At 38.1% G+C, this 27,751-nt stretch overlaps 3 protein-coding genes across 6 annotated transcripts in view; 1 reads left to right on the forward strand and 2 right to left on the reverse strand.

The window, feature by feature from the left end:
• The window catches only part of actn2b (actinin, alpha 2b), a 28,485-nt gene extending 27,381 nt beyond the window's left edge, over positions 1–1,104 (reverse strand). The window contains exon 1 of the mRNA XM_007545420.2: positions 801–1,104. Coding sequence (XP_007545482.1) covers positions 801–926 — 126 coding nt within the window. The 5' untranslated portion in view covers positions 927–1,104. The remainder of the gene's footprint in view (positions 1–800) is intronic.
• Positions 1,105–2,316: 1,212 nt separating this feature from the next.
• Positions 2,317–14,566, reverse strand: p4ha1b (prolyl 4-hydroxylase, alpha polypeptide I b). Of its 2 annotated transcripts, none has more exons than XM_007545423.2 (15): positions 14,477–14,566; positions 11,127–11,209; positions 10,868–10,964; positions 10,176–10,327; positions 9,351–9,488; positions 8,944–9,183; positions 8,626–8,843; positions 8,365–8,541; positions 6,829–6,899; positions 5,541–5,640; positions 5,333–5,386; positions 5,173–5,238; positions 4,202–4,270; positions 3,831–3,927; positions 2,317–2,987 (listed from the first exon to the last, which is right to left on the reverse strand). In XM_007545423.2, exons 1-15 carry the CDS (start codon positions 14,488–14,490, stop codon positions 2,917–2,919), a joined length of 1,647 nt encoding a protein of 548 aa, XP_007545485.1. In that variant the 5' UTR covers positions 14,491–14,566; the 3' UTR covers positions 2,317–2,916. The 2 variants fall into 2 exon arrangements, with proteins under 2 accessions (XP_007545485.1, XP_007545484.1); XM_007545422.2 differs by lacking the exon at positions 6,829–6,899 and adding an exon at positions 8,120–8,190.
• On the forward strand, positions 14,451–26,734 carry LOC103133607 (uncharacterized). 3 transcript variants are annotated; one of them, XM_016668014.1, is made up of 6 exons: positions 14,451–14,538; positions 16,271–16,398; positions 19,912–19,963; positions 20,827–21,028; positions 24,184–24,484; positions 25,144–26,734. In XM_016668014.1, exons 3-6 carry the CDS (start codon positions 19,938–19,940, stop codon positions 25,548–25,550), a joined length of 936 nt encoding a protein of 311 aa, XP_016523500.1. In that variant the 5' UTR covers positions 14,451–14,538; positions 16,271–16,398; positions 19,912–19,937; the 3' UTR covers positions 25,551–26,734. The 3 variants fall into 3 exon arrangements, with proteins under 3 accessions (XP_016523500.1, XP_016523501.1, XP_007545483.1); XM_016668015.1 differs by lacking the exon at positions 16,271–16,398 and having other exon boundaries at positions 14,452–14,538; XM_007545421.2 differs by lacking the exons at positions 14,451–14,538; positions 16,271–16,398 and adding an exon at positions 19,182–19,564.
• The last annotated feature ends 1,017 nt before the right edge of the window (positions 26,735–27,751 follow it).

Here is a 27,751-nt window from a genome sequence, read left to right on the forward strand (position 1 = left end):
TTTTTTTTTTTTTTTTACTGGTATTTTTCAGTAATTTGGATGAATTTAACTGATTATGGGTTATTTTAACACATTATATATCTGTTTAAAACTGGTTACTCTTGAGAATAAGAGCTCATGTCTCAGTGACATTGACCTGTGTAAATAAAGGTGAAATCCTTTGCAGCAGGAAATACTTCAAACTGTCACTGTATCTTATCAAATAGACTGGCTAACATCCCAGTAAGTCCACTTAAGGAAATTTATCTGGAGGAGAGCAGTGACTTTGGAGGTTGAGGCTGTTAGTCAGTCTCAACCTCAAACAATATGAAACCATGAAACAATGAAATGTAGAGTGGAACAGTTTTATTTTTGTATAGCATATATTTATCACCATATTAATTGAATTAGTCAACTGTTAATATGATTTCCCCATTTTAAATGAGTATTGACAAATTTATATAAATATATGGCTTTCGTATTATTATTCTTATAATTTTTGACACTTCTGGAACACCTTAGTATGGATTATTCCATCGGTTGTTTTATTTTGAAAAGATGTTAACCGGAAAAATCTATTACTATTGATCTTTTTCCAAAGTTAAACCGTCAAGTTGACCGCTTGATGTTTGGCAATGGTTTATTCATTTATTTTTATTTTTATTTTAAGAAAAACTAAAATTGATTCAGATTTTTAAAAATTAAAACCACAATACTGACGATGACAAAACCACTGGTCACTTTTTATTTATTTATCTGTTTTTCTTAAAGGATAATCAAAGTAAGCTAAACCAGTTTCATAATTAACGAAACAGACATACTTTCCTCTGCTGTTGCTCCCAGGCGGGGTCCAGCAGCATGTCCCTGTCCCATTCTTCTTCCTGTAGCATGTACTCATCCTCGTACCCGTTATCATAGTGCACCGTTGTCTCTATTTGGGTCATCATCTTGCCCCGGTGTTTTCTCTTTTCTCGAAGCCTTTATGTGAATTTATCCTGTAAATCGATGCTGATTTAAGGTAAATCTCTCTCTTCTAAGACCCGCTGTTGCCCCTCTTTCTCTGTGCCTCCCGCTCGGCCTTGTTCTTCCGACCTCACAGAAGGCTGGATGAGCCAATGACTCTGTGATTAGTCCTAAACCAGTGGCGGTTCTTGAATGAATGACACCACGGGCGAGCCCCTCCTTCTGAGGTCCCATGCACACTCAGACAGACCCTGTCGGGAATAATAAAAAGTATTTTTATTTTTTTTAATAATGTTGCTTATCAGAAGAGGCTGACCTAATAATTAAACTAGGTGTTTGTTTTTCTTCTCAAAATAGATTCTCAATTTTGATAGAAGCCTGTGTCTAAATATACCAGCAATTAATTTTTTTTAGCTTAGATGTATTTGTGGTTCTATTTTTAATTGAAATGTTGATTATATATATTTGTACATTTTGATTTACCAACTTACCAAATAGAATGTGCCATATTAAACTGTGTTCACTACACAGAGGAACGACCATCCCCCATTGGCTAGATATGCAAAAAACAAAATACCTTGTTCACACTTCAACTGATTTTTTTTTTTGTTCGTTGTGCCCTCAAGGCCCAAGGAAAAATATAAAGATATCAGAAACTGCAGTTATGCTGAATGTTATGTCATGTCACTCTACCTTCCCTTAAACGTAAGGGAAAGTAGACCCAACCCTCAATTCCTGAAACAAAAGACAGAATTTATTTTTCTGTCAGTAAAAGGTGTTTATTATAGAAAAGACATTTAAAAGATGGCTTGGGACATATAAATAAAAAGCATCTCTGGAAAATCCAAATATTTTCACACTTACAGACATACCACAATCAGTAAAAAAAAAACAAACAAACAGATTTTATGACTGTGACGGTTAGTGTTTGTTGCCTTGCTCTTATTTACTTAATAACAGCTGATAATTATTGATTTTGCATCAAACTTTATACAGGTGACTAAACACCAACTTGAACTCATGAAACAGTACAACAGACCACAATGGAGTGTATGCAGATGGGATTTTGCATGACTTTATAAACACGCCTCGTTTATGCACAACCTCATTTATAACTTTTAGAGTGAAGTCACAGTGTAAACACTGGGGGAAAAGCTCGGCAAATAGCATAATGTGCGTCATGCGATAAAGTACTGCATAGATTTAGCAAAAGATGAAAACTTTGCTCTGAATACCCCTTCTACCAGTGACACAGGGCAATTTTTGTTTGCTCGTGCACCATCTAAGGTTTTTCATTAAACACTGTATGAAGTTTAAAAATGTTCGAGATTTAAAAATGAAAATTCAGTGAACCTACAAAAGTATGACACTTTACAACTGCTACAATTTTTTTTTTCTGTTTTTTTTTTACTGAACTGATTAAAACGTTACAGTTTCCAAAAACTCTAAGGGCCTAGGGTCACATCAGTCAAACAAAATAATTCAAACAGTCCACATAAAAATGTGAAAAAGGAAAAAAAAAATAAAATAAATCCTTTACCATTCAATTTAAAGAGAGGGAAACTGGCCCCTGCAGTCACAAACTGAAGGATAACCTCACCACAGAGAGCTGGAGTTCACTCAGAGTGCAAAGAAAGACTCATGGGAGTGAACAGAACTCGAGTGTTTCTCAAAACCAATCCGACGACCCTAAGAACATGTTATCTGTCACGGCGACGCGGACGCTGTCCAGGGGGCTCGATGTTATCAAAACAATCTCCGGGCTCGCAGACAGAAAACAGGTGAGAAGCAGAACCGACTGTTTGCCGACAGACAGACAGACAGGGAGGGAGGAAGGGATCCATTTGGACCCCATGGATCATCTGTGACGTGTTTGCAGTGTTCTCTGGTCCTCGGTGGTTTACAAGAATGAGGCGAGGGGTAAGGGATTCGATAGGAAGGGTTGTTTTTTTTTCTTTAAAAAAAAAACAAACATTATTCAGTTTCATTCAGGCCGCAGGGTCGCCGCCACTCCTGACCTCGTTCGTGGATCCACTTGTTTGATACTGGAAGACAGAAAAATAGAATCTTGAGAATATTCTAGTTAGTTAGTTACTTTATTCTCGCAAACGTTTACATACTCTTTGGTGTTTTTCTCATTAGCTAATGTACTACAAAAATGTTTCAACCCATTTTTTGGGGATTTTATGTGAAAGAGGGTGCAAAACAGTAGGTGAAGTGAAAAGCTAGCACTGAAATTCAACCTGAACACATCATTCCCACTGCGAAACATAGTGGTGGCAGCATCATACTATGAGGAAACAGGACTCTCCTGGACGAAAACCACTTCTAGAAGGACAGCAATCTTAAATATAACGCCAGAACTTCAATGAAATAGTTTAGGAAAAAATATATATTCATATGGTAGAATGGCCTAGTCAAAGCTCAGACCTAAATCCAACTGACAGTCTCATGCAAAACTAAAATTGCTGTTTACAGATTCTAATTATCCAACTGGACTGAATTTGAAGTATTTAACAAAAACAAAGAGGCATTCCCCAAAATGATTGCATCTTTTACTGTCGCGCACCTGGCAAGATTTTTAGTTGTAACACAAATTCTTTCGGGTTCATTATTATCCACTAGCTTTTTTCGATCAGTCTCATAAATTCCCGACAAAACACATTAAGTTTAAAGTGATAAAATCCGGGAAGGTGCAGAAAAGTTAAAGCAGTGTAACTATTTCAGCAAAGCAGCACCCCATATGTACATTTACAATTCAGACATGTGCAATTAATACAATGCTAAGGACCCAAATGAAGAAGCAGAAAATCCAAGCCTGAGGTATGAAGGCTAATCCTGCGTGTCATAATGTAGAGCCAAGGTTGAACTCCGGAAGAGGAACTCACCCCACTTGTTGCCCACTAACACCGGACAGGCTGCATGCCTGGTGCTATAGTCTCCTTCCCCGCTGGCAAAAAGATTGTACCAGAACACAGCGGTACCCTGCAATCAATGGTAGATGTTAGCAGCAACTCTCCATCTGTACGAATCTGACTTAGCATGGTTTCATCTCACACATCCACTCTCAATTTAAAAAAAAAAACAGCTATTATTATCTACATAATTTAGAAAGAACTGTGCATGCTACTAATCTCAAAGCCATTTCGTGTTTATTACATCTGAATGTCTAAAATTGCTTTGACAAACATATGTGGTATTTTATAATCCAGCTAAATCGATTATGTTACAAGTAAATAAAGTGTTAGTGTGCCGTTACCTTTTTAGGCCAAACAGCTGCACCTACATCTGGGAATACTGTGGCGCCCCCTGCAGTCACATCGCTCATCTGCAACAGATAAAGTAAAGAAAAAAATTAGCTGCTGACAGGTTTGTTGGCCCAACATCGTTCTCCAGTCCCACTGGGTGATCCGGAGGTGCTCCTGCATCAGAGCGGTCAGAGCAATGTTTATTTATGAATTACATATGTGGACATAAGGTCAATACTATTATTATTTTATCTATTTGATATGTGAGAAATTATTTCTAAGCTACAGTCAACTACTAATGCTAGTGATTAAGTTTTGCTGTTTCATCAAGATTGTTTTCAGATATTTGCCACTAAAATGTGAACAAATAAAATACCGTAAAACAAGTCACTTTGTTACTTACTAAAAGTTTTTCAGACATGTGATATGTAAATATATTGTCTTAATGTTAGGCTCATTAGGCTTTGCAAACTTTGAGAGACAAATGTTTTGTTCCAATCAGAAATTAATTTAAGTCCCATACTTTTTTATTTTTTTACATATTTATACACTTATTCAGAAAATCTATTAAATTTCATGCACATTTTATGAGTTAATTGAAAGAACGCTGCCAATATTTCAACAGTGAACTATCAATTTAATATTTGGAAATGTTTCTCTAATGCATATCTGCACTGCACCAATGAATATTATCACATACTTTATTTTATTGTCTATTAATTAATTATTTCAGTCACTTAAACATTAATAGGCGATTGCCAACCTACTAAAGGTGCATGCTTGCACTTTTTATGCTATCGAGAACAAATAAGACTTCTAACAAGCATCATAATAATCAAAAACAGACATACACCACATTGCTGGCACATTATACATAGAAGTGAAAAAAACAACAACACATGTCTATATGACAACCGGAGTTTTTAACAAAAGCCACTGGTTAACTTGAAGCCAGCCCTGGACTTTGTATGCATTTACTTACATAAAAAAGCCACGTTGCAATACGATTTCCAGTTCCCAGTTCTTTAAACGCATCTGGCTCATCTTTCTGTGGAATTGTCGCACACCAGATGTAATGTCATGTCATGTCAACGCAACTGTTCGAAAACAGAAAATCAACTCTCAACAATTAAAAAGCTTACCCTTCCAAAGTCAAAGTGAGGTTCATACTGCCCTCCAACACCATAATTTGCAACCTATAAAATCAAAGAAAAACAACAAGTCGCTTAAATTGTACACATGCAGGAATAAGCCAATAATCATGTGGGGGGGAAAAAAAATAAAAAATGAAAAAAATCAGGAAGCCTTTTTAAATATTCACTTTTTTATTATTATTATTTTGGGTTTTACCTGGAGTTCTTCTGCTGTGTCCATTTCCAGACCTGTAATGGCTTCAATCCTCTCATTGATCCTTTCAATCACAGGATCCTCGTAGCTGGTGAGCCAAGCACTGCAACAATGGAGGCAGAGCAATTTAGATTGAGGACGTTTTTTGTTTGTCGTGGGATACACATTTGTCCACTAGATGGCAGTAGAAACTTCTTCAGTAAAAGCAACAAATTCATGCCATGCTTGAAAACATGCATGGGAAAAAACATTTTAAAAAAGCATGTGTGAATAAACTAGAAACATGGAAAGAGCCCAAGGATCTCCAGTCAGCTCAGGGTGCAGGTTTGTGCACTTTTGTGGTGTGGTTGAGCACCACAGAGAACAGATTTTTTTTAGGATTATGCTATTAGTGTATATATATATATATATGTCTACTAATGTTAAGTTCAGCGTCTTAAATGAAAATTTTAAATTGTCGTTTTTATGGAAGAAGCAGTAAAATCCCATAATGTCCACATCAAACCAGCCATGCTACTAACAATGGAGTTTCCACAACAATAAATTCCAGCTCCAAAAATAAAGATTTGCTTTCAGACATGAAAAACGGCATTCCCGTTTGGAAGGGATGGATTTAAGCAAGTCACGTCTGACAAAAAAGAAAAAGAAAAAGAAAAAGCCTTCCATCCGCTCCTCCGGCTCATCGCTAACCGAATCTACGACGGCGTGCTGACTCACACGTAATGCGCAGAAAAACCATCAAAGTGACGCCACACCCTCACATCCATGTGTGCTGACATTAACTACCAGGAGCAGTAAAACCAAAGTGATGTGGGGGTTCGAGTTGGCTGCTGGGCCTGCTATATTTAGGTCTGGATACAAATTTCAGAAAACATTGCTAAAATAGTTCAGATGAGATAACTAGCATTTAGATTTGCAATTGAGCATTTCATGTAATCCAATCCATGGCCTTGAAAAATGACTTCACCTCAGTGAAGCTAACAAAAAATGAAAATCTAAAATTAAAAAAAAAAAACTGCACTGCTGCACCACCGCAGCCATGGTGGCATGTTATGACTTCCTGTATGGGAAAAAGCTAAAAGGCAATAAATAACAGTTCAGCGAATCATCCGCAGGGTTTAATTATCTTGGCTTAAACTAATTGTTTGCACCAATAATAATTAAAACCTGTTTATTGTTAGTTTTCCATCTAATTATTTGCATTTTCCCTGTGCAAGGTCAAACAAAGCCAGCCATTAGACAATGACAAAGCGGGAGCTGGATGAGGACCTGCTGACCTGTGACCCCTTACCTCTTGGAGACTCTGTATTGGGCTGTGGTAAGTTTCCCCGTTTGAGGGTCATGCACCGTGGCTCGCCTTAGCTATGGCAGTTCCAGAGGACACAAAGGAGTAGAGGAAATAAAAATGGGAAGAGGAAGAGAAAAAAAAAAGAGGACAGACAGAGCAGGACGAATGAAATGGAAAGAGAGAGAGAGAGAAGAAAAGCAGATGGAGTCACTGGTTGTTGATGTTATTAAAAAGAAAAAGCAGCAGAGTGCTCCATACTGGACTTCTAGATGTTGTTTATAACAATCATGTTGATCATTTATTCATCGACTGCCTGTGATGAACCGCATGTGGGACAAAGCAACTATGTTAATACAAACTAGCAGAAACGGTAACACATTTTCCTCTCCGGTCAGCATGTTGTGTTACCTTTCTGAAGCAGACCCCTGAGCTGGAGAGCACCCCAATAGTTTAAAATGAACAACTTCAGCTAGCAGCGCTGATACAACTTGATACAATTTCTTTGTCAATCAGTAATGGTCGACTGATATGTTTGAGGTGCCTTGCAAAAAGTATTGAAACCTCTTGAACTTTCCCAGTTTTGTCTCACGTTACAATCGTAAACCTTTGTGTGTCTTATTGGGATTTTATGTAGCAAACCAACACAAACTACAGCATATTTGAGAGGTGAAAGGAAAGGGATTCAAGGTTTTAAACTTTAACGCAAACAAAATTCGGAGAAGTGTGGCATGCATAATATTACGTTTAAGTGGACTTAAACTTAGAGCCAGAGTTGCAATTAAATTGTGTGTTTTAAAGTGCTTGTGTCAAAATGGACTAGCTAAGAAGAGTACAGACCGAAATTCAATTAAGAACTTGTGACTGTTCAGACTTTCTCCTTTCAACTTGATTATTTTACAAAAAAAAAGAAAATAAAATAGACAAAAACATTCCAGATGACCACAGCTAGTGGAGACACATCCCATAAGGCTGTATTTGTAAAAAGAATCAAAAGTCCTGCGTTATTTTTGTTCCACTTAGCAATTTTATGTTTTTTTTTGTGTTGGTCTAGCACTTAATAACCCAATAAAATACTCTGAGGTTTAGGGTTATGATGACAAATAAAAGGGGCAAGAAATCATTTTACAAGGCACTGCTGTATAAATGTTTTCTCATTCCGCGTTCAGCTCAAGAGCCTTTGACCTTTAACAAGGCAGCAAAGTGGAGCTCTGGACAGGCCAAAGAAGAAATCGGATGCGTTTTCAAGGGAAGGAATAATTCCCCCAAAGCTCTGTCCTGCGACCTTCCGTCTTACCTTTTGCTGATCCTGTAATGGGCCGTCTCCAGAACTCCAGTGACAGGGTTGGAGATGGTTGCCCTGCGCAGCTGTGAAGCCAGGGACATGATTTAACCCCCAACAAAGAGGCAGACAAGCATCTTTCTCGGATGCTTGTCTAAACCCGTCAAACCGGCCTCGAGACTTTAGCCTGCCACCCCTCAACATCCGAAATCACAAACACGCCGCTGAACAAGCGCTCCTCTGCTCAGAGAGTTACTCACTCGTGGTTTTGCCAGTTGCTTGACTTTCTCGATTTCTGCGTCGGAGATGATGTCAAGGTAGCGGACGATGTAGGGGCGGTCCCACTCGTCTTGCTGTTTGACCGGCGCCAGCACAAACCTGGGGTGGTGATTGTTGTCAAAGTATCGACAGAACAGCCGGCTCTGTCTGCGCGGGGTCTGGTGGCGAGATTGGGAATTAAACCGGAGTGGCAGATAAAAGCGAGACGCCGTCTCGTTATTTCTGCTGCTTTTCTTCCTCACCATCTTGAGGCCCTCCCCTCGACAAAGCATCTCATACTTCTTCCTCTCTGGGATCATAGAGAAGGAGTTCTTTTGCTTCTTTTGCTTCTTCTTTTCGCTTGTGTCTCTCTTGCCACGCTCCTCTTGCGTCCGAGCCGTTTCCTCTGCGGCTTTTCTCTGCTTCTCCAGCTGGAACTCGAAGTACTTCACGTTGCCCTTGGCACGCTGGTGCTCCGGGTCTGAAATAGTGGCCGAAAAATGGCAGCGATGATGACGCTGTCACCGTAAACAGTTCACTGGATTCAATTCAATTCCCCACTACGGTTGACGGCAACTTACCCAGTTTGAGCAGCCTCAAGGTGTACTCCAGCGCTCGCTCTATTTCCCCCTGCTGGTAGATGGCATAACTCAGGTAGTCCAGAACCGTCACCTTGTCTATGGTGGACTCCTCTCCCTCGTCGAGCTGTTTCAGGGCCTGCGCCATCCACAGCTCCGTGTGGTAATAATCGGCGTCCGAGTAGGCTATTTTACCCAGCTCGTAACAGTCCTCCACTGTCATCTGGCTCTTGTGCTTCACGCCTGGTGAGCAAATAAAAGGACAACAATGATGCCAGGGTGCAAAAAAAAAACAAAACAAAAAAAAAGACACTGGGTGCTGTTTAAACAACAAATAAACTACCAAAAGAAAAGAAAAAACATTGAGCCCGGTGCTAAATGTAACCATTTACTGAGGCAACAGCTTTTACCAGGAAGATTTCCTGTGGAGATGGTGTTGGCGTCGAGCTTGTAGGTGTCTTGTAACCGGAGAAGAGCTTTAGCCGCTCCAGTCTGGTCCTCCTCTGTGGGGAAGTACTGCCTCTGGATGGTCAGGTTGGATATAAATCCTGCAAGAATTGCAAACATCAGTATTTTAGAGGCGTATGAATCCAACAGCAATAGCACTGAATACTGCTATGGAGTTTTGGTGACTGCAGTGAGCTTTGGAGTTTTTTTCTGGCGGCCTTACTGTCCTCCTCGTTGTGCAAAGTGAAACGAAAAAACATAGATCCTCGACCAGCCTTAATTGTCCAACCTTTAGTGTTTTAAAACCTCCAATTTATTTCCAAGTTTAAGTGAGAAACTATTTTCTTTTCGCTGTTTACTGACTTAGGAATGTCAATACACAATTGGCGTACTTGAATGACAAGTTGTTGGTTTTTTTGTCTTTCCCATTTTGAAGGAATGTCAGATGTCTTAAAAGCTGATAAATCTGGAATCAACTGAAACAAGAAATGACAGAAATGTTCAGTTTTAAGTATTTTCTACAGATTATAAACATGTCAATAATTGTGGAATTTGTTAAAATGTGTCATTTTGTCCACTGACTAAATCTAAAAATTGGATTTTTCTTTTTTTTCCTAATGTGAGAACATGCAACTGAGACAACAGGCACATTTTGTTTGACAGATCTTTAGAGAAAGTTTCAATAAATGTGGACGGCTCAAATATGAACTTTTCACGCTAGAACTTGTCAATTCCAATGTTAACGTGAGAGCTAACTGTGAATGCCAGCACTTCTCAGTTGTCCATACCATCAGTGGTGTCACTAAGCACAAGACTCTCCAGGTCCCCCCACTCTGTGTTCAGCCTCTTCATCAGTTTGAAGGCATTGACGGGATGACCCAAAAACCCTTCTGGGTCTTGTGTGGCTGTTGCTGTCAAGGAATCCAACTTGTCGGCCCACCTGCCATGAAAAACGACAACACAGATCAAGAGTACTGATCGGAAACGATGGGATTTTGCACCGGAGCTGTCCTAAAAACGCACAACCGTTTCTGAACTTAGCAATAAAAGCGACATAGAGTTCAATGGGACACATGACGGAGCAAATATTCCTCAAAATTGGTTTTAATCTCTAGTTTACTATACTGATCTTCTCAGGGTGAGTCTTCTTATTCAGTCAGAAAAAAAAGTTTGTTTAATTGTTGGATGCAAATCAAAGCTCTTGCTCATCTCATAGCATCTCATCCTCTTGGAATTTAGCTCATTTTTCTTTGTCGTTGAGGTTTTGTACCTGCGAGTCCTTGTTGAATGTGCTTGACATGCAACAAAACAAACCGTACAAAGCAAACTGACATTGAAAGTAATTTCTCGAAAGACGGCTTAAAGTGGTAAATGTATCTGGTGACAGTGGAGACTTTGTGCCCTGTCACGTGAAATCTTTTCTGTTTTTAACAGCTCATAAAAGTGCTGTGCAGTTTGAATATTTCGATCCGATTCTCACCGCTTGACCCGCTCCAGTTTGTTCTCCTCCGCTCGGATGTAATCCTTCAGAGACGTGACGAGGTCCTTTTCAGTGTACAACAGATCTGTCATCTGGCCTGAGTGGCAACAAATCAGCAGAACCGGCATGGGTTACACACTGCATCACTGATATCGTCTTTTCATGATTTGAAAGGTCTGCAAGGCTTCACTGTTTGCTTCTGGACTCGGTTAAATCGGATGATCACAGGGATCAGTTTTGCACGGTGTGTGTGCTGTACCTATGGAGGTGAAGAAATCATTGTGGGCTGAGAGTGACTGCAGGCAGCTCAGCAGCAACAAACACCAACATGGCAGCTCCATTCTGAAAGAGAACAGGATATGTCCATTGGACAAATTCGACTGAAGCACAACCAGACTGATGGAAAAAAAAGCAACTGTAATTATCGTTTTTTTATATAATCTAAAAGTTCTTTATCAAAGTTGATTCCTGATGTGCAGATTAGAAATTTTCACTCAATCAGGCATCAGAAACTTTCTGTCCTTGCAGATGATCCTCAAGATTGCCTGACCTACTACATTTGATCTCACTATTATTATAATAAGGTAATGTCATTTCCCTTTCCTCCCTTCAGTGCTGGTCCATCTGATGCCATACGATGTATAACATCAGATGAGATAAAGTTTAAGTCACAGATTGTATTACTAGATCCCATTTATTTAAAAAAACAAACATCTCTTGTTCACTGAGTTAAAAACTTGAGCTTACTTGCATGACTGTGGATTTTTTTGCATTTGCACTTTTAGGTTTTCTGTCAAAAATAGTTTTTCTTTCTGTGTTTTAGAGTATTGTTTTTCCTTCTTGTTGTTAAATAAAGATTTTTTTCTGAAGTAATTATCTCAACATCAAGGTAAAAAATCCTTGCCATTAACTAAAGAAAATACAAGTTTTTCAGTGGGAATGAGCTGAATATTAAAATGAGAATGACAAGTGAAACTCACAATTTGATACATAAAACAGTCAAACGGTTAAACCATAAACGCTTCTGTTTCACCCTAAAAACACAACCATGTCGGAGACACCAAAATAAGTCTGTGTTTGGTGCCAACAAGTCTGGTTTTGGCTTTAGATTTTGGACAAGGTTTCAATCCAAGAAGTCACTGTGCCTGTGAAGGATGCAACTGCATTTTCTCTTTAAAAGCCCACATTTAATAGAAAAGGAACACATAAAAGATTGGAGGGAAGAATTACAAATTTACACAATGAAATCAACACGTGTGACAAAAAGGTTAGATGCTGAGCTCATTACAGATCTAAACTTAAACCCAGATAGAGACTACATATTTTATATATATATATATGTGTGTGTGTGTGCGTGTGTGTGTGTGTGTGTGTACATTGTCCTTTAGACGTTTCAGTGAAGTAAGCAGTAAGGTCACTAGTCTACTGAGAGAGCAAAGAGTAACACACCCAACACACACACTTGCACCTTTGGGCTATTTGTGAGGGCAAATGAGTGAAGGAGAATCCACAGAGGCATGCGAAAGGCTTACAACAACACAGACAGTCTGCACAGTTGAGGTTTACACTGGGAACCTCCTAACTAAGGTCCAATGACACTGGCAACCACTGTACCAGCTACTGTGGAGATAAAGTGAGATCACTTCTGCTCTGCTGAGAATCAAACTGGAAGTAGAGTGCAGGTTCAGACAGGCTCTGACTTTGTCCTCACTTGAAAAAAAACAAATGAATTGTGGGATTTTAATTTAGGTCAGCAGCATGCTGCAACGACAAACTAAAAAGATATTCAAACAGCTCCCATTTAATCAAAACTGGCAACACGCATAAAAAAAGTATTGCTGAAAACTAATACTGGTTATTATCCCCAAAGCACCAGAAACCAGAAATGGGTGAATCTTTTCATAACTTTGGGAAGTTACATAGAGACTCTCCTCTGACACAGCAAATTTATTTTCCGGCCACTTTTTCTATTCTTTCTAGCACGGTCTCCACTTCTGCTTTTGAAAGAAAAACACAGCAACAACGGATTGTGAGCAACAGTTCTTTGTCTACATTATTTGGCATTTTGTGAAATGCAAAATCAGATTAATTTAAAAAAAAAAGAATCTATATTATGAAGTAACTAATAAAAAACAAACACTGATGAGCACAAGATGAGCACTTCAAGTAACTTTCTGTATTTTTTTGGCCTACAATATGCAAAACAAATATACTGGAGTGAAAAAATGATTATACAGTTCACTGTCAGCCTTAGATTTTGACTTATACTATATTCCATTAGTCATAAAATAATTGGAGCGCATTTGAAAATATAGGAAACTGGCATTAATTTGAAGTTTTTTAAATATTAAAAAAAAAACATTTTGTTTTCAGTTGCGCTCCAATAATCTGTAGCCAACCAACGAAGTAAGTAAATAAATTAATAAATATGCTAAAAAAATATTCATTCAGAAAAATATTTTTAAAAAATTCTAAAAATAGATGTTTCTCCAAATGTAACTGTCCATCCCTAAATGAAAAAAAAAAAACCTGTAGATTTCGACACATTTATTATGCAACCAAATCTAATCTAATGTTGTATAAAATTCATATTGATCACTCCATTCATATAATCTTTCATCCAGCAGTTATTAATGCATAATCCCTGAAAATTACAATATTTCACATCAGAAACTGTATACTACACAATAAATAAAAAGCATACTTTTAAATTGCCAATTGTTGAACAGCAACCTCAACAAATATATATTTTTTCCTACCTCACTGCTGTTTTCACACTAAATACTGATAAAATATTTTATTTTTTAGCTGCATGTCTTTTAATCCAAGGTGTTTTTAGTCGTGGCAGAGAAACTTCCTTACAAATATCTCGTTTTACTTTTATTCTATAGTCATGCTGTAAAAAAAAGAAGAAAAAAAAAAACAGCAAAGGATGTGGATGGAAAAGGATAGGACTGCCACGTCTTCGCCCCTCCCCTCCGTGGAAACTCGTGTGCGGACTAAAATCCCTCCGATGGAGTTTTACCTGCTCAAAGCCAAACTGCAATCTACAAACCAACAAGAATCACTAGTTCACGGTCAATCTGTGCTGTAGAGATTAATTGATTTATTTAAGCAAGATGCTTCACTGCTCGTATTTATTTTATTTTATTTTGTTGTTAAATATTTTCCATTTTGACAGCACCAATGATGTACTTCCACTCCAGTATGCCGCGTTGTAGAAAATGTATTTAGATTTTTTTATTATTATTATTATTTTAAATTCAAATAAAACAATGCAAAGTGAAGGCAGCAGTAGCATCCCACGCTACATTGCATAGGAATGCCATAACTAAGCCAACGACAGAACTACGCACGCTTTTCGCTTGTCTCCTGTTTGCCAGGTTGTTATTTTGTATCTATTTTAGCTCCTTCCGGCTGTTATTGCAGATCTCTGGGGGTCTTAGCTTTCAGTTAAATGCTTAAACGCTCCGCGCTAACACTAGTCTGGGTAGATCACGCAGCCTTCAGCTGTGAACTAGAGAATAACTATATAATGTGCGTACAGGCCTTTTTCTCCGTCTCTTATCTGACCTAGGAGGCTGTATCTTATCTGCAGGCTGTATTTACCTCGTCCAGAGCATCCCGTAGCCAGCAGGAGAACCGTGTCCTCAGCCGCTGTGTCCTCTGAAGTAAGTCTCACTTCCTCGGGAAGGACTCGCTGAATTAACGGGGGGGGATAAGATCCTCCTCTCTGTGATGTTCCGGCGAACTGTTGGCTACTTGGACGCCGGGGCTGGATCTCTGGGAGTCTCGGCCTGAATGCTACGTGCAGGCTCACATGCGTGCAGTTTTGTGATCATTTTTTTTCGGGGGAGTGGGGGGGACAGGGGGTGTCCTGTGTAAAACGATGGGGAAGTTGTAGCTTTTTGAGCTTAAATCCACAGTGACACGACCGCAAAAGGTTTTGTTGAGTGCAGTCTCCTAACTAACGCCACGCTTCTGCCACGTATTAAAAACGTCTGGGGAGGCAAGAGTGATCATGAAAGTACAGTTTTCACACCTAAAAGCGGATTTAAGATGACGTTTTCTACTCATTACATTTTCATGGAGGTTGTGTGAAGTTTGGAATATGAAACTTTGGCAAACTTTTACTCTATTTTCACCTGCAATCTCTGCTTTTCACATACTAGAACATTCCTCCCTGCAGTGTCTGGAATGCTGCTTAAATTCAGCAGGGTGGAGCCAAGAGCAGCTGTGTGTGATAAACTGATTACTCTCATTTCTTAGTGCACTGTGTATTAGTTATACGCCTAGTGCATTCTACACAGGCATGTAAATGTTTACTAACCATAATAAACAGTGGCCGTTTTTGCTGGAAGAGTATATCTTATCTTAAAACAATGTGTTATGCTACGTTCAAATAGAATCTCGGCTACATTTTGGACTGCAGTTTGGACATGCAGTCCAAAAATGGAGTAACATTTTTGGACTGCATGTTACTCCAGTCCAAAAATACTGGACGGTGCCCTGTGATGGACTGAAGACCTGTCCAGGGTGAACCCTTCGTCTTACCCAGTGACATCTGGAGCACCAGCCCCAAGAAGCAATCCTGCAAGGATAAGCAGCGACAGACAAAGATGAATGGACAGATGGATTGTGGTGTTTATTGAGATAAAAAAAAAAATTAAAAATGGCATCCCCTTACAAAATACAAAATGCACTTAAACTCACCTTTGCTTATCTTTTTAACCATTAGCCTGGAATCTGTCTGCTTGGAGCTAGCATGTTTTCCCTTTGTAGGTTAGATTGATTTGTAGGGCTGCAACAATAAATCAGCCCTGATCATTTCCTTAAGTTTGGGGGATCGGTGATCAACCCATACTTACATGATGTTAACCACCAATGTTATTTACCTCAGGAAAGGAGGCAAATAAGGATATGCACCCCAAAACCCTGTTGGTTAGAGCCTCTCCCTGTGTTTTGTTTCGGGGTAGTCAGTTTAGTTCAGAAAGATTTTAATGTTGCATTCCCCGAGTCAAGTCACGCCTGTATAGACATCGTCAGAGGTCAATTTTCAGACTTATTTGGAATCGAGGTCCCAGCTCTTAAGAAAGAGTGGAGAGGCACAGAATCCACATTAAAGTCCAGTGTCCAAGTCAGTGATAGTTTCCTCCACCTTGTTGACTGCACCCTTGTGGACAGAGAGCCGTAATGCATTGATGAAAAACTGACACATTTAAGGCACTATGAAAACAGAAATCTGTGCAATATTTGATGTTGAAGTCCAGAACCAAAACTTTTCATACACTCTTTCAAAATCAGTAGACCCTCATGATATTCAGTATCAATTTGCTTTTTCTAATTTTATATAAAGATTGCACAGCTCATTTAAAACAAAATTCTGAGTGTCTTTCCTTTCAGCTGCCACTAGATGTCATCCACGAAGAGCTGGCAGATTAGAGTTCTGTGTTTCTGTAGCAAGCACCGACCAGGGCTGCTCCACCAGGATCTCCTATTGCTGAGGCACACCCTTTAAAAGAAACATTAAGGTTTGGTGATGCACTAACACCATAGCCAATGTGTAGATTATTGATTGTGCATTTCAAAGGCTTTGGATCAGAGCTTTGTTTTGCATGTGCGTGTGCGTGTGTGTGTGTGTGTGTGTGTGTGTGTGTGTGTGTGTGTGTGTGTGTGTGTTTCCCCCCTTAGAGTGTTTTCTTTTCTGTGGAGCTTATTGGATGACTTCATGTATTAACCGTGCTAATCAAATAAACTTGACATACATAGAGGTCTTTCCAGGATTTATATCAACGAGGGGTGTTCCACTCAGGGCTTTTTTTTTTTTAACCACTCGGTTTAAATAGCTGGGTGAGAGTTCACCCAGCATGATGTCTGTGGACTGAAATGTGTTCACCACTTCAAGGCAGAACAGAGTGAGAAGAGTGGATTCAACAGAATTAATGCTAGTTAAGTTGCTGGTTCAGTTTTTAATATGTTTAAGTTGGCAGTCCTATAAGCAGGTAAAGCAAGCCATGTTTGTTCTGCTTCTGCTTTTTTTCTTAGATTGTATTTTATGTTGACATATGTTTGGTTTGGTTTCATGCCAAGTTGAACAAAATTACACTTTTGCTCCCGACACTTGGCTGCACTGTATCTGTTACAAATGCTGTTCAGTGTTGAAGGGAGCCACTACATGAAGTGAAATTTTTTGACAAACAAAAAAAAAAGAAAAAAAGAAAAGTGTTTTCATAAAGACTTTGAGATGGAGGTCCCATTCTGCTGTCCTTTATTAATACTCTCTTTTCCCCACCTCTGACCTGCCAAACTGTTTGCGCCTTACATCTAGGATTTACTGTAAGACCCCCACAAGATTAGTTTGTTGTCTGAACCTCATCTTTTGATCTATTTTCAAGCCTGTGTGTGTGGTTTACATCTGCATTACTATGTCTGCTAGGCGGATTGAATTAAACTCGTTGCAGCTGGTGATTTTCCTTTTACTGCCATTGCCTCGTGACACAAAGACTGTACATTAAACACCTTATGTTCTGTTAATAAATAACTATGTGGCTGTTGCTTGAGGTGCTTATGTTTTTAATTATCTCTCAATCACTAATTAATGCTGCTTTGAATTTTTATTACTGAAGTGGTTAAAGTCGCTCACTGCAGCCACTGTTTGCCCGAACAATGATAATGAGGAGTGTAAGTCAGATGTTATGTGTGTAAACAGCTAAATCACTTCAATTGATCCTGTACTGAGAACCGACTCTTCCATCCATGTGTTGGTAAAATAAATAAATAAATAAATAAATAAATAAAAAACAATTGTTGGTCAATAAAAAAAGAAAAAGAGTTAGTTGTTACGCACGACAATGAAGCCTGACATAAACAATAGGCATAATGACTGAAAGGGTCAACTTTGGAACTGCTAAACATTACTTTAAAACAAACCAATGTTTCTTTTTTTATTGACATTTTATTACTCTTATGGCCCTTATCCATATGTAACTTGACAAGACAAAGGGCAGAAGGAAAGGGATGACATGACCTGGGGTTGGAGATTAGACTTGAGACTCCTGCGTCGAGGACTAGCTCCCATTTACAGTGTGACTATTCTATCACTGAGCCATGTACTATGTGCTTAATAGTTTAAAGTCGTTTTATATTTTCTTCTCTGATTGTATTGTGTTTGCTACTACCTTACATTTTACAACAATTGCTTTGTTTTTTGTTTTCTTGTGTTTACTAATATAGGTTTAGTTTTTTGTGTCTGGTGTTTTCCTCACTAAGAGACTTTGCTGGTTCAATTCTTCTCATTTTGTCGTCTGTCTGTTCCCCACAGTCCCTACAAGAAAGAGTGAAATCGACTGATTAATATCACGTTGTATATTTTTTTCTTTAACAGTATTTTTACAAGGTTTGTTTCTTTCTAGTTAATTATCTTAATAATTTATCACCATTCTAGACCTTTTGAAAGCGTGTCTTGTTTCTAGTTGACTTCCTTTTTGCATGTTCTGTCCCCATTCATTTTTCAAAGTATTTTCAAGACTTAAAACCAGATATGAAAATACTAATAAAAGCGTAAAAATGTAATAAAAAAAATACAATATCAATTTATTGAAAAAGGAAAATAAAAGAAAACAAAAAAAGAATAAGTGACGCTAAAGAACAGAACTGCTAAAGAACTACAAAACTGAAAACAAATTCAATTTTGATCAAAAGTAGCCAGTGGGTGTTATTGAGCTATTATATTCAGAGGGTCAATATTCATTCTTTGATTCAGCAGTTTTCTTCATAAAAGCTGAGTTTGGGCTTCATTATCAAGGCGGTACAATTGTTTTATGTGATGTCCAAGTTAAGTGAATCTCTGTTTGCCCGTATTTATTTGTTTTATTCTTGTTATTCTCACACTTATGAGTAGGCAGGACATTTTAAGAGATTAATATGATTAATTGCAACCTGTTACGTGTTTAAGCCTGAAACAACCAAGCATAATGAATTTACTTATATCTGTTGATGCTTTTTCAGTGCTTTTTGAGCTTTGGTGGCTGTTAAAATGAAGTACGACTGTCCCCTGCTGAGCTGGGAGCCACCGGTTGACAATCATACATCAAACAAACAAACAAACAAACAAACAAACAAACATAATAATAATAATAATAATAATAATAATAATAATAATTAATAAATGTTCCCATATTAATTTAAATAGAGAACCATGACCAGCCTCATTAATTTAGTTGCGCATGACTGATACCTCTCTGCAGCTGGTAAGTTAATTGTTGCTAAATATGCCTATAAAAACATTAGATAGACATCGTTTACAAGACCACAACTCTCACCGCTATCCCACAGAGAGTGAAACTGCAGGTCAGCATTATATTAGCAAGAAAGTCTTAATAAATGTTCGACACTTTATGTGGGTGGTTTGAATATTTCTGCTGGATTCCGAAAAGGTGATCTAGCGAAATGGCCCCTTTAATTACACTGAGACAAACAGAGCGGGGGCAAAGTTCAGCTGAACTCATGATAAAAACGGATGAGGAGAGAAGCCGGAGCTCAGAAAGCAGCATGACGTAATACTAAAGGACACGGCCGCAGGAAGATGCGGAAACAGACACGGAGATAAATAATTCCAATCCTACCTCCGTTATATCGATAGTAAAAATTTGGCGCAACTCGTTTGCTGAATAATGAGTTTGTGAGGAGTTACAAATGGTGAGCAAAACGCGTTTCTCTTGCCTATGTTTGTTTTGTTGTTTTAAAATAGGTACTGTGTAGCTCAGTCTGCATTTAGTCGTCTTTTGCGACGTGAAACGACGCCGTCACACATCTTAGAAACAACTTAAACGTATTGTAAGATGATTTTTGATTCTATATATTGGTTTGAACTTCATGAATGCTCTTCTGTATGATCGATGGGCCAGCATTGATTACCTACACTTAGAAACACCCAGCATGATCTCATGATAACCTGACTTGTTTTTGTTGTTCACTGTTCCCTGGAGACTGTATTGCTTTCTCGTGCAAATTCCTCGTTGACTCACTATACCTTTACACAACAGATACTTGCAAGCAACCTCTGCACAGAATGACAAGATGTCTGTTAGGTAAAAGGTAAAGATCCCATTTTCTTCTACTACCATATATCAAACCAGATCTTTATAAAAAGGCACAAAACTTTTTATCACTGTCTGACGCTTATCAGGACTAAACTGTGCCTGTTTTAGGTGAGTCAGGATTACCAAACGTATTTGTTAAACTCCAGAAGGATGAGATAAGTATGATGATTTCATCGCTTTCTAAGCTTCTAACTGGGTAATTTGTAGCATTTGAGTTAAATAAAGATGCTCCTGTCATTATATTTTAAGGCAACACCTCAGACACACTGGTTATTTGTAAGACATGATGAGCAAAATCAGAATAAATCAGGCGAGATATAAATGTCTTGTCGACTAATACAATTAAATTTCAAAGTCTGACTGACAAAGAGGGCAGATTGCAAGCCTGAAAACACCTTCCCAGGTGTAAAACGCAAAGGTGTTGGTGTGTTGATGCTAAAAGTACTAAAATAAAATTAGTAACTGAAAAATGTACCTAAATGGTTTACAAACCTGATCAGACCTGTCAGGAGGAATTGGCCAACATTCCACTGAAATATTTACAGAATCTTAAGGAAGAATATCCAAAATATCTGAAACAAGACATACAGTTTGAAATGCAAAAACATTTCTGCATTCAAAATTCTGCCATTTATTCATTTTTGGTAAAACAAAAGCTGACATAAAACAGGCACTGTTTAGCCTGATTGAATGGTGAAAATTAAAGGTTATGTGTCTTTTCAAACATCACCCATAAATATTTGTTTTCCACTGTTTCTTGATTTTATGTGCAAATCTGGAAATTAGGTTAATTGCATACGAGGATAACAATTGTGTGCATGCACATAAAAGCCTGTCTGTAAAACTTCCTGGTTGCAGTTTAAGGAGATGGAGGACTGGATGGTATGTCTCAGCACTGAAGAATCTTTCTTCAGTTCACGCTCTGAAGCCGCTCATTCCCACCTTCTGCTTTGTGGTGGTGATCGTATACGGCCAGGCCGACAAACTCAGGAACTTTGTCGCTGGCATCTTTATCCCGCAGTACCATTACCCGTTCCCTGTTGCTCTCTGCTTCACCCAGGTTAGTAAATGCAGCGTCGCTTTCAAAATCAGTCATCCATTCATTAGCAGGAGAATGTGCTCGCGAGGAGTGGAGCACACCAGGCGAGATCATTTGCATACTTGTCTATTTCTGCAGAGTTATTTGCGTTCTGACATCACTGTATTTGCATGTGTTGAACTAACATTTATAGCATTTCCATTTATATAGACATAGAAATGTCTATATAAATGCAATACATTGCAAAAATAGTTCCACCTCTTGATTAATGGATTTGTTTTTGCCACGCTGCCATCACAAATGTCAGTGTATTTTATTGGGATTTTATGTGATAAAACAAAGAAAAAAAATTTAATTTACATGATATCACAAGCTTTGTCACTCTAGATAGATTGGATATATTTTTTTAAGTTCTGCCACTAAATTTCAATTGCATTTAGATCTGGACTTTGACTGGACCATTCCAACACATAAATATGCATCCAGCAAAACTATATTTCCTTTTTTTTTTCTATTTGTATGTTTTGGATTGTTGTCCTGCTGAATATCTCTTGCAGCTTTTAACAGACTTTTTGCTGTGTCACATTCTTTCCATTTTTAGACAATAGAGTAAACTGCCATTACGTTTGCCTACTGATGTTCTCAAAACAAACTGATTTACGCTGAGATTAAATTACAGCATAATTTTTTTTTTTTTTTTGATAGGCAACATATTAAGACAGCTCGGTACGCTGGACTTTCATTGAAGAGTTTAGAGTCGTGCACCACTTTGTTGGTCTTTAGTGTAAAATTCTAACAAAAACTTAAAGCTAGCCCACTAAACACAGAAGCATACTGTTGCCTCTGTGTGCCGGTTTGAAGGACAGAGCAGAGGTAGCGCCAAGGCAAAAATGCTTAGTGTTGATTAACGCATGCATGTGATGTTTAACCAAATTATCACGCAACGGACTGACATGAGAATATGACCTCGTTCAAAGGTTGACCACAAAAGACCGCCTGGAATGACAGTCCAGAAAAGTCCACAGATGGGCATCAGGTGTGCTTGTGCAGCAAGCTTAGGAAAGAAATAGGATTACCAACAACCAAAGCAGACTTGCTGATATAATACTTTCCAGCTGTCATTAAAAAATAAAAATATGTCAACCTGCAGTAGAGTCAGCACTTATAAATGTGGAGTTAGCTCTTAGTAATTTCAAAAAGTGCGTATGTTCCTCTTCCACCTTGCCAAGTCCTCGGTATCTTTGTTTATGACTGGCAATCAGATATTTCCATGTTGCCTCAAAGTAATTGTGAGATCAAAATATTTAGCACTGTATTTAGCAAAACAAGTTGATTATGCTTGAGCACAAGCACGTGACATTCTATGACAAAGCAAAACTTGAAGAAATAAAGATGATCAAATCTGGTTGAATCTGCAGAAAGCGAAGCAAAAAAAAAAGGGGGGACCGTAATATTAGGCTGGATGAAAAAAGGAACATTTTTGTATTTTACTATACAAGCTCAAACATTTAATGTATAATCTTATAAACTCTGAGCTTTCCTGTGAATCAGTAGACCAAAATTAAATTGGATGACCAATGTTTCTTAGAATTATTACACGTCTGTGTTTCAAGGAACTGACTAACCTCTGGCACCTGTCAGCTTTAGACGGTTAGACTACATTTCAAAGTCCAACTGGGTTCCTTGGTCTTGCCTCAGAAACAGCATGATCAATGTCACCCTCGTAGTTTTCCATTAGATTAAAGTCCAGAAATTGGGCAGACCACTGCAAAATGTTAATCTTGTTATTATGAAACCAGGATGCTGCTTGCTGTTTTAGTGTGCCTGGGGCTGTTTCCTTATTATTTTAATTGTTTTAAAGTTACCTCTGTAAGTATTTTGATAAGTTAGAAGAGATCTGTAATCCATGATCTCTGGTATGTGCAGGATGGATCCAACGTCATAATATAGGAAATGTTCCCATGCCATGATGCCTGAGCCACAATGCCTCACAGTTTAAAGCAGCTTGAATTCATCGCTTTTATGTTTGTTTGAGAAATTGTTGGTGATTCCTAGACCGCAAAGCAAAACGATCTGCCATTTACCTTAATTTTGTATCCATCGGAAAGTTAGGGTTCTGCTTGTAGTTTCGGATTTTGGTTTCAATTTCGAAGCACTCCTGTTCATTTTAGCTCAGCAGTCTTACCATTTCTTGCTCTTTTTAATATGATTTTCATTTAAGGTTCACTCTGTTTTGGAAAAATATCTGGAACAATCGATTTTATGCCTAGGTTTTCTAGCCAATTGTTGGCTAGAAAACCTAGCCAACAATTGGCAACAAAACCTAGCCATTTAAACCTTTATTAAAATGCAGCAAAAAAATTTAAAAATGAAAGATTTATGTCACACACACACACACACTTAGGCTGAATTTCTGTGATTATCATCAAGAAAAACATGGAAATGCATATTAGAGAAATCTAGTTCCCCTTAATAAAGTAGGTTAACATACGTCAGTGCTCATATATTTGTTTTTGTTAGTCATTCTTAATATCTGTTACCATTTTTTATTGTTGAACGTAAACTGTTCCAGATATGAGGACCTCTGAATGAGAACGAGTCTTTCAGTTAATGATTTGTTTACACTTAATCAGCCTCATGCATGTCATGAATGGTAGTTTTCATGACTTTATTACATCCACTTTATAAATGATTTGCTTTATTAATGATTCTACTTTTGACCTAACGGGTATTGTTGGACTGCTGTGTTTTGAACTCAACTTTATATTAAAAAAAATGTCACAAAAACATGACATAAGATCAGATATTATTTAACCCAATTAAATCTAAAGGAAAACAAAGCAATTCTATTTTTGTGTCATAATTATATTTTCAATGATGATAGTTGTCCTGGTTTGCCTTGTTTTTCTTCCCAAAATAATCAGCTTATTGATTGAAATGCAAAGTTTGTGACTATGTGTATTCCCCTCACATTTTCTTTTCTTAAACATAAGGCCAAAAATAAAAAAGAAAGGATTTGTCAAAGCAAATTTACTGGCTGTGAAGTTAGCTGTAATTTATTTGTGGGCTGTAAATCATTAATTCTGTCATGTGGACACCGGCTGGTTCTGCTTCTGCTTTTCTTTGAATTGTCATTCCCCTTACAGAGCTGAACATGTTTGCACTGCTCTCCCCAGGTTCTGGTTTCTCTTGTCTTCATAAATCTCCTCCATGCCTTGGGACTGGTGCATCTCAGACCGTACTCCAGATCGCTGGGAGAGAGGCTGCTGCTGCCCACCATCTGTAACAGCTTTCACTCGGTGCTCATGACTTGGACCAAAACAAGCAGCCCGTACGCAAACCTCTTCCTCTTCACTGTTCCTCTGCTGCCTCTGCTGACCCTCGGATTCAGTTTTGCGCTGAAGGTGGCGTCTCCGCCATCGCACCACTTGTCAGTGTTGATTTCAATCCTGAGTGGGATGTTTGTTGTCATCACAGGTAAACCTTAACACACGGCAACAACTTTCACAACCTTTGAACCTTTTTTGTCACATTGCAGCCACTAATCCCCAACGTGTTTCTTAGGTTTTTTGCAATTTTGCCAAGTGCAACGAAGCGGTTTTATCAGATCAAACAATCAAACAAATAAAAAAGATTCTATTGTCCTATCGCGAAAAACTGTATTGTCAAAAACCAACACTGTAGCTGGCACAGTGAGCAATAAAAAAATCATTTTGGTGAAATTTGGAGCAGTGCCGCAAGGTTGATTGACAGGGCTAAGACCGTCCTCCTGGCTCTGATTGGTTGCTTCTGATGTGATATATTTCTGCAGATTGCTCTAGGTCCACAGGGACAAGGCAGAGGAGCTCAATTCTTTTTCACAGATCACGTGTCTCAAGTTGTACTATCACAACATGATATTTTTAACAAATATGTAAAAAATGTAAATACTGCCTCTTTAATTCCCTCTCTCCATTGGGATTTGTCACACACAATCCCAATAAAACACATTGAATTTTGAGAATAATGAGAAAGTGAGACGGTTCAGTTGGTACGAATACTTTTCCTAAGCATTGAATGATCTTGCATAATATCTTATGCAAGATTAAGAGAGGAATTTTATTAATGTAAATCAATTTTTTTTCACCCCTGCAAAGCGTCCAATGGGATTCCTGGTGTTGAGCCTCTGGAGAGCCTCTACGCGCCTCTCGCTTTGATTCTTCACAGCCTTTCGCTGATCAGCTTCGCTAAAGTGTCCGAGTCTGTGCGCCAGCAGCCCTCTGACGTCCAACCCTCTGTTTTTGACATCTACTACGCTCAACTGGTTAACCAGAGTGGAGTCCTGGGCCTCCTGTGGCTTCTGCACCCAGACAAACCCTGGCTGGTGTTGAAAATGAGCAACTGGCGCAATCTGCTCTTCCACGGATACCTGCTCGCCATCGTCCTGCTGGGAATGGTGCTCAACTTCCTGGTCTGCGTTTCTGCTCTCTGCGTCTCCCCACTCGCGGCTGCGTTGCTATATTCGGCGAGGTACATGGTGCAGCCGTTTTTTCATCTTCTGTAGTTCCTCTGCATGTTATGGAATCCTTGTCTGTCTATAAGCTATCACCATTATCAAAGGTTGAAGTAGCAATTCCGAAAAAAAAAAAGAAGAAAAATCACACGAAAAACGTGAAAAGGTTTCCGTCAGGTCAAACGTTTAAAATTAATCCGGATAGAATCGTGACTTCTATAATTAAAAGTCTGTCACAGCCAGAAGAAATCTGCCACTAAACTTTCAAACCGAAAAAGATGAAATAAATAACAACACAGCGCACAGACCAAAATTTTGAAGAAAAGCTTTGATGTCCAAGGTTTGATGTTTGATGAGGGTTAAAATTAAGAGACATGTATCCTGTTATGACCACGTTATTTGTTCCTGTATGAAATTAGACAAACTTGGCATGTGAAATGTCTCTCTCTCTCTTTTTAATTTGATCTAAACTAACTGCACTAATGTTTATTTTAAATCCCTGTGTCATAATCAGATTAGTTTTGCTGGTTGAAGCTAATGAAAATATGTTCACATATTGCATGTGTCTGCAAGAACCTGAAGAAAACAGGCAGTAAACTACTTCCTATACAGATTATGGTAAACCTTTGGTACAAAGCAACAAAACTTATTTTTTGTGAAAAGCTGGATTTTTCTTAATTTGAGCCAATTCTTTTAATATTATCATTTTCTTGTGCATCTTTTAACATATTTGAGCAGTATTTAAGAGATTAAAGTCCCAGGTTTCTCCTCCACTGAACAAGATCTAACCGGATCTCTGAGGAGGTTTTCTGTGAATGATTCTGAGAAGCTTTTTTTTTTTTCAGAGGAAACAGGATAAAGATGACCAGATTGTTTTTGTTGTTGTTGTTGTTTTTACATTTTTACATGACACATAAAACCACATTTGTAATCAGTGTTAAAAAAATATATATGTAACCTCAGACCTTTGGCTGAATGAATCTTAAACCAGACGTTGGTTTATGTCCCTGAATGATTCTGAGAGCTCGGATGAAAGGGCACGGCACCGACAGGCTGTTATGATGCCTCTTGTTGAAGTCTGATGTAATTTAAGACATTATGTTTTTATTAATTTAACTTTAAATATGTATTTTTATATAATTTTATCAATTTGCAAGCTCTTTTTTTTTTTGAAGTAGCCAGTTCTGTTCTGTAAAAATGTGCTGTGCATGTTTAATAAAACCGAAAGAAGTGAATTGACTGTGAAAATGTGTCAATGCTGTAAGCCGATGAGTTTAAATTAGTTGAAAAAGTTGAAGTTGCAATACGTGAATTCTATGGGGTCACATCGTAGCTCGGTTGGTAGCATTGTTCCCATGCAGTAAGAATAGCAAAGGTTGTAATGGGAACCATTTTCAGAAGTCTGAAAACAGGTATTTGTTTAGAAATAGAACTATAAGTTCATTATTTTTAAATGCTATGTCACCAGAAAGCCAAAAAAGAATTTGTTCAGCATCATCAGAAAGTTTTCACACCCTTTCATTTTTACTTATATATATTTTTTTTTTGATAGTCAAGTTACAGGCTTAACCTAAAAGCGATCGGAGGGTTTCTTTTCCTCAGTGTCAATGTGGAAAACATCTTTTTGGATTGCAGCTATTCACCCATGGATTGATATTCGTCAAATCTATTTTATAGCACATTCAACTAAAAAGCAGTTCAAAGTACTTTACATCATAATCATACAAACGTTCTCCAATCACCAGTTGTGACACAAGCAATGAACATTACCTTTGGTTGGAGCACCTTGAGCACAGGTCCTCTTGGTTAAGTTTCTAAACATCTGGAATATCTATTTAGAGGTAGTTTCTTTCATTCTCTAACAGATCCCTCACAGGTCAGTGAGTAAAGAATTTGGTAACACTTCATTTGAAGGGACGTGCATAAGACTGACGTTACACCTGTAATGAACATGAAGGTTTGCAATGTTTACAGCTGTTGTCATGAAGTGTCATTCTGTAAATAATGTCACTCTCAGTGCAAAGTAGACTCTTTTACTTGACTTTTCATGTAAGTTTTAATGCAACTTTGAATAAAAATGCAATTCTTTACTAAAACATGCTAAATAATGCACTTTTAATTACACTTGATGTCATTGTACCTACAGACACTTCATGACAACAGTCATGAACATTCATGAAGACTCCTTCATATCCATGACAGTGTAATGTCAGCCTTCAAATACAGTGTTACCAAGACTTTTTTTTAAAAAT

Source organism: Poecilia formosa, unplaced genomic scaffold (assembly GCF_000485575.1).
Source record: "Poecilia formosa unplaced genomic scaffold, Poecilia_formosa-5.1.2 Scaffold12, whole genome shotgun sequence".
Lineage (NCBI taxonomy): Eukaryota > Metazoa > Chordata > Actinopteri > Cyprinodontiformes > Poeciliidae > Poecilia > Poecilia formosa.

What these genes read in the sequence shown, in the direction of transcription:
- LOC103133607 (XM_016668014.1), top strand. Translation starts at nt 19,938, where the DNA reads ATGACAAGATGTCTGTTAGGTAAAAG. An exon ending in AGATGTCTGTTAGGTAAAAG is followed by an intron (nt 19,964 to 20,826) that starts GTAAAGATCCCA and finishes TCCTGGTTGCAG; the next exon opens with TTTAAGGAGATGGAGGACTG. An exon ending in TTGCTCTCTGCTTCACCCAG is followed by an intron (nt 21,029 to 24,183) that starts GTTAGTAAATGC and finishes TGCTCTCCCCAG; the next exon opens with GTTCTGGTTTCTCTTGTCTT.
- p4ha1b (XM_007545423.2), bottom strand. An exon ending in GAGGGGAGGGCCTCAAGATG is followed by an intron (nt 8,542 to 8,625) that starts GTGAGGAAGAAA and finishes TCTCGCCACCAG; the next exon opens with ACCCCGCGCAGACAGAGCCG. An exon ending in CAGCTGTTTGGCCTAAAAAG is followed by an intron (nt 3,928 to 4,201) that starts GTAACGGCACAC and finishes CATTGATTGCAG; the next exon opens with GGTACCGCTGTGTTCTGGTA.